General features: G+C 41.1%; 1 protein-coding gene across 3 annotated transcripts in view; it reads right to left on the reverse strand.

Annotated features, from left to right (window-relative positions):
• The window catches only part of LOC131769688 (fibroblast growth factor receptor 3-like), a 202,087-nt gene that overhangs the window by 176,630 nt on the left and 12,070 nt on the right, over positions 1-13,387 (reverse strand). For all 3 annotated transcript variants that reach the window (XM_066168377.1, XM_066168378.1, XM_066168376.1), the window contains exons 3-7: positions 13,060-13,302; positions 12,076-12,345; positions 11,482-11,736; positions 10,512-10,778; positions 9,093-9,347 (exon numbers count right to left, since the gene is read on the reverse strand). In XM_066168377.1, coding sequence (XP_066024474.1) covers positions 9,093-9,347; positions 10,512-10,778; positions 11,482-11,736; positions 12,076-12,345; positions 13,060-13,302 — 1,290 coding nt within the window. The remainder of the gene's footprint in view (positions 1-9,092; positions 9,348-10,511; positions 10,779-11,481; positions 11,737-12,075; positions 12,346-13,059; positions 13,303-13,387) is intronic.

The following is a 13,387-nucleotide window of genomic DNA, read 5'->3' on the forward strand; positions in this document are numbered from 1 at the left end:
CTAATAAGATGTGAAACATCTCACCATTTCTATCAGAATGAAAATCAAAAAAGAAGGGTCAGTTCTCTGTAACAAGGAAAAATTAGCCTAAAGAGCACACGTAATTTTGGCGAATGAGTGCTCAGTCTTTTCTTAGCGAAGATTATGGCCGCCATCTTTGATGAGAATGGCAGCGGAAGGCTGGGGAGAGAACGAAATTTGTACCAAGGGGAGTGAACTTTCCCCGCCCCCTCCACACCGCCGCCTCTATCTACGAATCAAAAACTAATTATTATACAAGGACATCAAATAAAATAAAATCAGTTAAATAATAAGGTGAAAGAGCATGCTCTATGAGAGTATACAGCATAGAGCATCGAACTGAGTCAAAGCTGTCACGCCATCTGCCAAATTGTGCTATGTCCGACCTTTTCCAGGACTTTTCTTTAGCTGTTTTTCGTTAATTGAAAGTGAAATTTCGGAACAAGCGAGCCGACAAGCAGCAACAGAAGAACCGAACAAAGGTTTGTAAACATACCAGGCACCGTAATTTACGTTATTATAACGTGAGCAGAGACGAAAGTCCTCAAGGAGTAAACGAACTGGACAATCCGAGTTTTGAACGTTTTCACGCTCAGTTAGATACTATACGTGTGTTAGCTGTGTTTGATTTTTATTACCGTACGTAAGCTTGCAATCTAACTGAGCTCAAAAACAGAACAGAACAAAACAGACATGATGAAAAATATGGCCAAATAGGCATAACTGTTAAAATTTATACTAGTCATAACGGTTTCAGAGCGACCGCGATCATGCTAAGGCCCATCTCGGCTGGCTCGCTAATCATGGCGATCTCCAGTCATCGCACTGAAGCAAGCCTCGGCCGCCCTTCGAATGAACAACAAAGAGCTCGCTCTGATGTCCTTTCGGATGCGTTGAGTGGAAGGCCACATCAGTCACTGCAGCCGAGTTTTACAGTGTTGTCATCCCGAGCAATCTTCATGTTCCGGTAAATTTCGGCTGCCGTTCATTCATAAAACACTAGCCTTGAACAATTTGTTTTTCAATTGTCATGTGAAAAAAAACTAAAATGCATAAATTAGCATGCATTTCTGAATCACGTGACCTACTATTATGTAGCCAGACCTCGTGGTCTTTCGGTGAGCCACCCTAAAGTTGTTGAGTTGAGTTTACGATCGGTGTCCTTACGTTAATCGTAACATAAGTCAGGAGTGGGATTTAGATCAAATTGTCGAGGATTACTTCTTAGCTTCGAAGTATCGAATTCCAATCCTTCGTCCGTGATTGGTAGGCTCACTAAAGTTTATAGTTTGCGTTCGAAACTCTGTTTGGATCGTTGCACGTCGCATGAGAAGTATCGTGACTGCTGTCAGTACTACTGCAAAAACCTCTTTGCCGCTGTATCTTCCCGACCGTTGCATCCAAGAGAAAATTGGAAATCGTTTCGCCCTGATGGAATGGAAGTTAACCAGCTAGCAGCTAGCATTCACAAGAAAGCACATGAAGTTCGGGTGGCTTCGTTGTTAAATGTGATCGGCAAAAAAGGAATGGACATATACGAAACCTTTCAATGGGAAAATACGTCGGACGCTCTCAAACTTGGCAAGGTTCTGGAAAAGTTCGAGGAACATTCTGTTCCTGTCTGTAATGAAACCTACGAAAGATATGCTTTCTTCAAATGTGAGCAATTGTCTAATTAATTGCTCGATAGTTACGTCACTGCATTGATGAAACTCTCAGAATCGTGCGTTTTTGGCGCGCTGCGTGAATGACAGAGTTTGTGAAAAGCTTCTCGGAAAGTGAGACCTTAACCAGGATATAGCCATCGCAACTATCAAGGAAAGTCAAGTTACTCACTCGCGAGCGAAATAAATCTCAGAAGAAGTGGCACACGCGTACTGGAAAGGAAATTGTGTCCAGCTTCAGGTCGGAATTGCAAGAAGTGTGGCAAAGAAGGCCATTTTGCAGTCGTGTCGAAGCAAGTCTGAAGATACAAAGGTTCACATGCTCGAACAAGAAGAAGTCTTTTAAATCCATAGTATTAGTTGTAAAGATGAAGTTCTTGTTTCGCACATTTTGAATGATTCAGCATCAGTGTCATTTAAAATTGACACTGGTTCCTCTGCACATATTCTGCCACTGAAGGATTACATCAAGGCAACGAAAGATTACACTAAAGCCAACATTGTTCCTAAGGAAATCACAATGGTTATGCACGATCCTTCGAAGCGAAAGTCTCTTGGTTCTGCAAGGTTGAAAGTAGGACAACCGTAACAAGTATGAACTTGACTGTTATTGTTGATCAAGAAGTTATACCTTTACTTGGTTTGAAGTTATCTTAAGGCATGGGTCCATAAAGTAGTTGCAGCTCTAAAGTTAGAGTCCGTAGTTTTTAAGGATGTCACAAAGGATACAATACTTAGTCCTTTTACTGATGTGTTTCAAGGCATTGGCTGTTTATAATTACCTGGGGGAAAAAACATTTAGTTTAACAAGGATGTTCTACGTGTAGTTCCCACGAAGAGTACCTGCTCCCAAGAAGGAAGCAATGAAGACAGAGCTTGACAAAATGGTTGCTGACGAGATAGTTTTTCCTGTTAGTAGTTCCCAAGAAGGCTTGATCAGTTTGCATTTGTTTGGATCCCAAAGATTTGAACACTGCCATTAAGCGCTCTCACTACCCCTTACCGTCACTTCAAGATGTCATCTCTCGTCTAACCAATGCCAAGGTATTTTAGTGTTTTAGATGCTAAAAATGGCTCTTGGCAGGTGAATCTGTCTGAAAACCCCACTTACTTTACCACATTTAACAACACTTTTGGCCGTTTTCGTTGGCTGAGGATGCCATTCGGTATAAGTTCTGCGCCTGAGATATGGCAGCGAAAGATGCATGAAGCAATTGAGGGTCTTCAAGGAGTTGAGGTGATCGCGATGATTTCTCGGTTTGCGGATTTGGAGACACAGTAGATGAATCAAGGAAGGATCATGATCAGATTTTAACCGCCTTCATACAAAGATGGCTTGAGTTTAATCTGACACTTAATCTTCAGAAGATTAGGCTTCGCTTATCACAAATATCATTCATGGACAACTTACTCACAGCGGATGGTGTTGTGACTGACCTAAACAAAAGTTCGTGCCATACGTGACATACTTACTCCAACAGATGTTAAATCCTTAAAGATATTTCTTGGCGTGGTTACTTACCTAGCGAAGTTCTTACCACACCTGCCCAGTGTCCGCAAAACGTTAAGGCGACTGAACCTTAAGGATGCTGAATGGTGTTGGCTGCCTGTTCACGATGAAGCTGTCCAAAGTATCAAGAATCCTGTTTGTGAAGCTTCTGTGTTGAAGTTTTATGATGTCAATAAAAATTCAACACGGGAAGTCACATTTGAAAGTGGCACGTCTCTCAGTGGACTTGGCGCCTTCTCACTTCAGGAGGGTTTGCCCGTTACATTCGCCTCAAAAGTTCTAACTCCAGCAGAAAGTCACTACGCTCGGATTGAGAAGGAACCTCTCTCCGTTGTTTTTGCTTTTGAAAGGTTCGATACCTACCTGTATGGTCGAGATGTGGTACATGTTAAAACAGATCATCAGCCCCTTGAAACTAACTTTAAGAAGGACCTTGGCTTTGCTCTCAAGCGTCTCCAGAGGATGTTGTTGCGCTTGCAGCGTTACAACCTTGATAGAAAGTACCAAAAAGGAAGCTTGATGGTTGTATCTGATCCCTAGTCAGGGCACAGACCGAGCACGACTAAAGGAATTCAAGGAAAGGACCGCCTCGGATGACAAACTTCAGATCCTTATTTCAACCGTCCTAGAATGTTGGCCTAGCACTCTGGATAAAGTTCCAGCTGAGTTCAAGCCATACTTCCAGTTTGAAGATGAAATGATAGCCCAAACTAGTTTGCTGTTTAAGGGTGAGCGCCTCATCGCACCAGCCAAGTTAGGGAAAGAAATCATGGGAAAGGTCCATTCGTCCCGTCTTGGTACTGAGGGCTGCCTCGAAGAGCCAGAGAAGTGTTTTACTGGCTGCGCATGAAAGCTGAGTTTAAAGATTTCATTATCAAATGTAATTTCTGCAGTTCGCACAAGCCAGCACAGCCTCGAGAACCGCTAATACCCCATGAAATTCCATCAAGGCCTTGGCAAAAGATCGATACGGATCTATTCTTGCTTGACCAGCGCCACTACCTGATTACTGTGGATTACCACTCTTCTTTCTTTGAGGTGGATAAGCTCGACACGACAGATTCCACGACTGTTATTGAGAAGTTGAAAATTAAATGCAGTTTAGCGGCCTTGGAATTCCGGAGATTTCTGACAATGGACCGCAATATGGTTCTGCAGAGTTTGCAAAGTTTGCAAGTGACTGACACTTTCAGCATATTACTACCTCTCCACGCAATTCGCAAAGTAGAGTGCTATGAAAATCTGTGAAAACATCATAAGAAAGGCATCGCACGGAAATTTTGACCCATATCTTGCCCTCCTTGGCTATCGCAACACGCCTACGGAAATTGGTTTATCCCACCGCAAAGGCTGTTCAGCAGGAGAACACGAAATTTGTTACCCTTGTCAAGTAAACAACTAGAGCCTAAGTCAGATCCCCCACAGGATGTGCAAGAAAAGCTTATTAACTCTAAGCAAAAACAGAGTTACTACTACATCCTGAAAAGTAAAGCACTACCTGAGTTGCAGCCTGGACAGACTGTCAATATGAAGAGGCCCGACGAGTCTACCTGGACGGAAGCTGTTTGCAAGAAAACGATTGACCCACGTTCCTATGTGGTTGTATCGGGTGGTCGAACCTACCGACGAAATTACCGACAGCTGCGAATGGTGCCACTATCTGATTCTCTGCCTTTTACGAAACAAGCAACTGAGCCTCTGCGATCAGTGCCGCTGTCAGATTTCCACATAGTTGCAAAAGCAGCAGCTGAGCCCGTGCAATCAGTGCTTCAAGCGGACCCTCGCCTGTTGTGAAACCTGCTGCTGAATATGTAGAACTTGCGCCCCCTCCTACTGTTACAACGAGTGGTCCAATTGCCAAACCACCGGAACTTTTCCGAAAGTTTGCAACTTACACTTAATGCTTTTTGGAAGCTCTTTTTTTAAACACTGTTGCCGGCTTTTTTGTTTTGTTTTGTTTTGTTTTGTTTTGTTTTTTCGCCAAGGAACTCAGTCGCAGTTTGCAAGAACTCATTTAAGTGCCACTCTCGTCAAGAACAGTCCTCCCGACTTCCCGTCGGAAAAAAGTTTTCTTTTATTGTTTGCCCATGAAAAGGGTTTAGGACACATGTTTCAAAAGTAGTTTAGTTCTTCTCCGATTCTCTTTTTTTGCGTCGCCACAAGCCAAAAATGATTTTTGGCCAGACCACCCTTGTGAACAGCGATCAAAAATGTAAATTTCAAAGATTTTGTCCAGCACGCAGCGACTGCAACAATGTAGCTCACGGAATTCTATCTTGCAACAAGTTACAAAGTGTATTCAGTTAGTTCACAGACAAAATATGGAAAATTAAGCAGAAATATTTTTCATACTAACGTGATCAGAAGAGGCCCTTCTCTTCGACCTTAATTTGCATATCAAAAATTCACTACTTTGTACGAATTCTCAAAATGCAGGCTGGGCTGAAAAAGCATATCAGTGCATAGTTTATACACCAATGAGGTCACGGATTGCCTCAAACCCGCGGGTATATCTCTAGCTTCCATCCACCAACTTCTTAAAAACAACGCAAATCCATGTGTTTGCTCAATTGCGCTCGTGACAAAGATCATTTGCATGATTCTAAGAATTGACCAAGATCTCCTTTTGACCGTTCAAACTTCGTTCGTTTATCTTCTACGTTGAGGATTTTAAGTTTTCACAGCAACTGAATGGAGATTAGATGCCGAGTTGTCCTAAAACGTTGCGTGAACGTGATCGGTCGTAACGCTTAAGCGCTTGTGTGACTTACAAAGTAGATAAAGTTAGTTAGTGTAACGAATTAGAATCGAAAGTTATTAAAATTGACCGAATTACATTTTAATGAGAATTTTAACTTTTAAAATGTTCACTTGATTCATGGAAAGCAAAGATTGGAGTGGCTTTGGATATTTCAGCCCTGATTTCTCTCCTGGAATATCGGTGTACTACCAGCTATCCAACGAAATCCTCGATTACAAGTTAAATTTGTTTCGTCCCCGTCATCCTATCAAACTCTTTCCCCAGCACGACGAACATTTGTTTTTCTCGGTTCCAGGTGTACGCGACCACTAACCCCACATAATGCGCATGCTCTCCGTTGCGAATTTTCAAAATGGCGGTCAGGCCAAAGGGGGGGAAAAAAAGCGATTTTGCAATGAATACTCAACATACGCTTCCATTAGAAAGGCGAATTTACGAATGAAGAAATGTAAAATGGTTTCCGTGTTCACATAGCCTGATGTAAACACGCGGGAGGTTGGGAGAACACGAGATAAGCGTAGGAAACCACGACGCGATGCTGAGTGGTTTCCAGCTTATCTCGTGTTCTCCCAACCTCCAAAGCGTTTACATCAGGCTATGTAAACACGGAAACCATTTTACATTTCTTTTATAAAATAATTAATGAAAGAGGAACGAAAACCGTGTTTACGTACGCTCATGTAAAATGGTTTTATGGCCAATCAGAGCGCGCGTACTATTTGAATTATTTATAAAGAAAGATACAAAACTGTATGATGTTGAGATCGATATGATATTAAATCGATACCGAGGGCCCGTTTTCAACTTGCTAAGAAGTGCATTTAATTGCCTTCCGCCACGATTGCTAGCTTTCTTGACAGCTTTCTGAAGACAGAATATTTTCTTTCTGAAGACTTCTAATATGCAGCTATTGATTATTACACCTTGTATACCTGATTGCTAAAACACTTTGTTTACGATTGTTGCAAGGAACACCTCATGGTTCTTCGTCTTCGTCTTTACATTGCTTTGAAATAGTATAGATTAGTAAGCTGAAAAAAAAATTAATCGGGGAAGTTTACGAAAAATCCAGCAAACAAGCTTAAAAAAGGCACTTATTTAGACTTCATATTTCAACGAACTTCACAAATCTTACTTGTTTATCTCGTAAGTAAATGATGGCAGATTAATTCCCGAAGCGCTTTCTGAGTTTCCCGATCCCTCTCCTGCTGCTTTCACGCTTACAAAACAGGAAAAAATCAAAAGGAGGAAGATACAGCTGTTTTGAAACGCCATCTGACAAGGGTAAATCTGCTTTTTGTTCGACACTTTGCATATCAAAACAAAGAAAATTTGTTCCTCTTTTTGATTCTGGCGGTATATTTTTAATTTGCGCCTGCGTAAAAGAGATATCGCCCGAGACCCTTCGCTCGGTCGTGTTACAAAGGACAAATTGTGTCATGAAGAGTTTTTGCCTCGATTTTTGCATCCGCTTAAAACTTCAAAACTGTCAAATTTCGTCAGAGCTTGATCTGCTCATGAGACCAGCTGGCATAGTTTACCAATGGACTCAAACTCCAGTTTCACGATCCATTGTACGTTGTTTCAAAGTTTTAAAATCCACGAGTTTCGCGACAAAAGAAAGTTAATGCCTTCCAGGTAAATTTTAGTGAGTTCAATAACAAGCTGGTGGCAGCTTTTACGACAAATGGCGTTGAAAACTCAGTCTCCTCTGATCACGCTGGTATGAAAAGTATTTCAGCTTAAGTTTCCATATTTTGCCTGTGAACTAACTAAATACACCTTGTAACTTGTAGCAAGAAAGAATTCAGTGAGCTACATTGTTGCAGTTGTTGAGCGCTGGACAAAGTCTTTGAAATTTACACTTTCGATCGCTGTTCACAGGGGTGGTCTGGCCAAAAATTATTTTTGGCTTGTGGCGACGCGAAAAAAGAGAATTGGAGAACAACTTAAATATTTTTGAAACATGTGTCCTAAACCCGTTTCATGGGCAAAAAAGAAAAGAAAACTTTTTTTCGACGGGAAGTCGAGTGGACCGCTCTTAGCGGGAGCGGCACTTAAGACACTTTCTATACAAAAGGAAAGATGTTGTGATACTGCATAAATCAACATATACTTTTGTATCACGTGAAATCTTCATTCACTTGGATGTTTATTTGGACCCAATTCATTGACCAGCTCCCAGTTGGCTTGTTAGCTCAATTGGTAGAGCGCTGCACCGGTATCGCAGAGGTCATGGGTTCAAATCCCGTACGGGCCTGAATTTTTTTAGGTCCTATTTACAACTACTCGTTTCAGTAGTGTTCTTAGCTGCGAGGATCTCTTAATTTCATCTTTCCACCGCAGTGCAAATGTGAATTTTCATATATCTAAAATCTTCATTCACGTGACCTATTGTTATGTCATCAGACCTCGTGGTCTTTAGGTGAGCCGCCATCAAAGTAGTTGAGTTGTGTTCACGCTCGTTGTCCTTACGTTCATCGTAACAGTGTTAAATTCGACCTGATGCACTATTTCAGTTTGTAATCGCAGAATGTGAACTTTGACGGTTTTTGAACTTTGATAGTTTGAAATTTTTGACAGCTGTTGTCTTGTACAGCCAATCAGATTATTTTAACCGTTCTAACGGGGATTTTGATTGGCTTATTGTAGCGTGCTTCATGAGAGTATAGCGCATCCTCACCACATTGTTTTTCGCTTTGGAAACAAAGCTTGTTTTGAGAATTGAAAGTCATGTATGGGGAATTCAACGGATTCTTTAGTATAAAACAAATGGAGAAGCCTTGATTGTGCTCTGTTCTATTGTAAAGCACTTAGTAAGCGGCTAAAGCACTCAAGAAGTGGAGAGAAACACTCGACTACGTCCCTACACTTCTTTCGTGATTTAGCAGCTTCCTGCGTGCTTCATAACAGAATAAAGCACAGTCAAGGCTTCTCTATTTATTAAAAGAAACATGACCGGTTGAATAAACGATCGTGAGCTTTTTCACGTTATGTCGCACTCGCGACTTGCACTACAGGCTAGGGAAAAATTAATTCTTCATCGAAAGTATCAGAAGACGGTTTTAGCACTGTGCGTTACAAAGTAACAATGCTATATCTCTCTTTATGCAGAGATATATCGAAGTAAACTTACCAACAGCTGCGACAATGACACTAGCATTCTTTCCTACGCCAACTTTGTTGAAAGGAACACACGTGTAGGAACCATCAGACATCACTGAAACATGAAATATCCCTGAGCCGCTGGTCTTTATGAGGCGACCATTAAAATATAAATGAAATTCAGCTTCAGGACTACCATCAGTTTGGCAAGTTAAAGTAAGGAGACTTTGGCGAAGCACCGTGGTGTTCTTGGGAACTAAAATGAGTTTTGTGCCACCAGGAGCATCTAAAAAAAAAAAGGAGTAAAATCACGAGACTGATACAGGAGCGTCTTTGTATTTCCTTCACACGTTACTGTTCGCTAGATATTCGCTCTTCGCTAGATATTTACTGATGCCTTTTCTTGTTCGCTTTCGCTTTCCTCTCGCCGTATTCTGTCTATTTTGGCGTCTTTTCTAACTTTCTTACGCGTTTTTCTCGACTCGCTTTACGCCTTTTACTTCTTACTTTGTTTGGCCGCTCTGCCTCTTTCTTTCCAGCCTATCTTCATTCGAAAACCTCTCTCCACGAACTTGAATAATAACAATTTCCTCAGGTTGACAAAGTTTTAGCTCTGCCGCTATTGTTGCTTTGAAAATTGATTAGAAATTGAAAAATATTGAGGATTATTGTTCAACTACAATCTAACCAGTTTGATTTCGCGCCCAAAGCACGGGTTGCAAACTATTTGCTTACACGGCTTCACATCTACTGGCCCACGTGATACCCACGTGTAATGTCTAACCGTGCGCCCGCGATACACAGCACAAACGGTCGACACTCGAATGTGCGCACTTCATTGTCATCTGTCGGTGTCTACTGGCGTACACTAATGGGATATCCCTGTAACGTACGCAATTGCGCCTGCGCATTACCTTCTCCCCCCTTCCATCACGTAATGGCTAAGATAGTTGATAGTTACTGCGAAACAGTTGGTCGTGTATACTAAAAGTAGCACCTTGTACGGATGCCCGTACGGCTGTAAGTTCAAATTTTTTCGGCTTGATGGATCAATACTATTTCGTATAATAATGAGGCTGCGCTGTGAGCTCCGCTATAAAAAAACTGGGCAAGCAGATACAAGCCATTAAAGATAATATGGTTTCATCAACTGAGTTGATGATGTGAAATAGCCACAGTAAAGAGAGAGATTTTAAGTTGACATTTCGGGTGATAGCCCTTTGTGTAAGCGAATCGAAACATTATTATCAAGTCGTCGTTATGATCATGAGGGGGATCATAAATGATTTCGAGAACTGATGAGAAACCGTTGCCATATTCTAACAAAAAAATAATAAGAGGGTTGATTCACCAAAACAAATCTGTGAACTGAGAAGACATCAAAAAGGGAAAAAGTATTTAACGTCAAATAGTAATGCACAGCGTATAACTATTTTACCTCTATACTTACAGTTCACTATGATGCTGGCTGTAGCTGTAGCAGGTGTCCCCACTCCATTACTAGCTATGCACTGATACTGGGTTCTGCTGTTTGCTGTCCTGGGTCTGGTTACATTCACAACAGTGAGCAGCGATGCATTAGATAGAAAGTCAGAACTGCCAACCTTAGTCCATTTTATGCTGGGTTTTGGTTGGCCAGACGCAGCACATGTCAAATTCAAGTTGCTCCCTTCGACGACGGTTTTTACTTCTGGTGAAACTGTGACGTTTGGAGCATCTGATAAAAGATAAACTTCCCGATGAATACCGGTTACATTACGATTTCATATGAGAAATTATTACTATCATACTACTTATAACCATATCAAAAAGGACTAAATTTTTCCATGAAATAGAAAAGCGCTACATTGATAATTTTAATACTATGAATAACCAGAAGCACATCGAATTTGAGCACTCGTAACTCAGCAGTTATGTGCCAATTCTCATGGCTTTACAAGACAGTACTATTAAATGCATTGGAAAACATCTAATAAGATGTGACACATCTCATCATTGCCATCACAATGAGCACCAAAAAGGCAGGTTCAGTTTTCTCTACCAAAGAAAAGTTAGCGTGCAGAGCAGACGTAAATTGGCAAGCAAGAATTCATTCATTTCTTGGTGAAAATCATGGCCGCCACCTTTGACTTTAATGGCAGCGGAAAGCTGAGGAGAGAAGGAAATTTGTACTAAGGCGAGTGAAATTTCCCCACCCCTTCCCTAAACGCCACCTCTATCTCCAAATCAAACATGACCGGTTGGTTAAACAATCTTAAGCTTCTTAACGTTAACTCGCCCTAATAAGACATCTGTACTGCAGGCTAAGGAAAAATTAATTCCTTAACAAAAGTATCAGCAGAGGATTTTAGCATCGTGCGTGACAAAATAACATTGCTGCACTATTTTCTTTATGCAGCGAAGTATCGATGTAAACTTACCAACGGCTGTGACACTGACACTAGCATTCTTTCCCGCGCCAGCTCTGTTTGTAGGAACACACGTGTAGGAACCATCAGACGTCACTGAAACATGAAATCTTCCTGATTCGCTGGTCTTGATGAGGCGACCGTTGAAATACAAACAAAATTCAACTTCCGGACTACCATCAGTTTTGCAAATCAAGCTAAGGAGACTTTTGCGAAGCACTGTGACGTTCCTGGGAACTGAAATTAGTTTTGTGCCAGTAGGAGCATCTAAAAAATGATAAATAAAATCATGAGACTGATACAATTTATTCTCAACTATTTCTACCGCTGTCAGTCTGACACCGATAGAATTCCTAGCACTTTTGTGTTTTTCCCCTGCAGCGGAGAGAATAGCTGGTTTTCATATCGTTTACAGGTCATGCAAGACTTTTGGGTAAAAAAAAAAACCTCGAGAGAGAGAAGTCTGGGAAATGATCGCCATTGTAAAAATTAGTCGATAGTGTGACAACGCGCCCACTAATAAAGCGCTCTGTTTCGGCCAATCAGAAACACGCGTTGTACAGCAACTCTCTAAAAGTCACAGAGTTTAAACGATTAAATACTTACAGTGTACTGTCACTGCTAGTGTTCTTTGTGTTCCATTACCATGAAAATTGACGGGAATGCAGCTGTAGTTCACCATCTTTACTGTTTCAGTAATTGAAGCTATAATTACTGCATCGTTGTAGGCACCATTGATATACTCATCACCTTTGTAAAATTGATATTTTGCAGGTGGGTTGGCTTGTGCACTGCAGGTGATACTGAACGTTTCATTCACAAGAACAGTGTTGTTAGTCAGATTAGTTGTCACAATGGTGTTTACTGGATGGTAGTCTACAATGAATTTAAAAGAACAACACTCCACTTGTTAAACTAAGGTAAGTTTTATGCCCTTAAAGATCATCGTCTACTTAAAAATACACAGCTTACTTTTTACCTTGAATCTGGCATATCGGTGCACTACAATATATCTTACCTTAATATGTAAATTCTGACAAAGAAACAAAATTCTGTTAAAGTAGCTGAGGTTGTTTCTTCAGACATTTCAGAAATATTCACAGTAAAGTAAAGTTTATTGATCGCGACCCTTATTACTACATGCGCAAGGTCAAAGAGACTATTCATATAAGACTTCACCCTAACAACATCAACAGGGGTAGTGGAATAGAAATTCCAGAAGCGTGGATGCCCACGATCAAGAAACACAACAACAGGAGAGCCGTGCGACAGCGGACCGCCTAGGGAGCAAATCACTGAGTGAACAGCAAGGATCGAAATGCACCAATCAGAGTTGTTGAAAAACAACCAATCACAGCAGAGCATCATGCTTTAGAAGATCACGCATGACCAGTCGACCTCATCGCCTGAAGTGACTACATCGTGAGACAAACCAAAGACTTAGCTTTTACTTTTTTCTTTGTTTTCTGGAAGATGGATGTTATGCTAAATAATTGCATAATTAGGTAAAATTGCCAGCTGAGAGGTTTTGTAATTCTGTGTAACCTCAGGTAATAAGGAGTAAAAGGAAACGGTTCAAAATTAACTTACTCTGCACAAAAACATTGAAAATCCTGCTATCAGGGCTTCCAACACCATTACTGGCAGTGCACTTGTAGCCTCCTTCATCTTGTTTACCACTGATGATGAGAGGGAAGGACACCGCTTTGTTGTCAGAAACTCTTGTCCAGGTGATATTTGGTGTTGGGTTACCATCAGCCACACACTTTGCATTTAATGTGTCACTTTCATTCAGGGTCTGATTACCAGAGGTGTAGTTGATCTTTGCTGCATCTGTCATACCAAAAGAGAATTCACTGAATATTTTCAATGTATACACAAAGTTGTTACCCACTTGCAGATAGTTAATTCATTAGAC

The sequence above is a fragment of the Pocillopora verrucosa genome, chromosome 6 (genome assembly GCF_036669915.1).
Source record: "Pocillopora verrucosa isolate sample1 chromosome 6, ASM3666991v2, whole genome shotgun sequence".
Classification (NCBI taxonomy): Eukaryota; Metazoa; Cnidaria; class Anthozoa; order Scleractinia; family Pocilloporidae; genus Pocillopora; species Pocillopora verrucosa.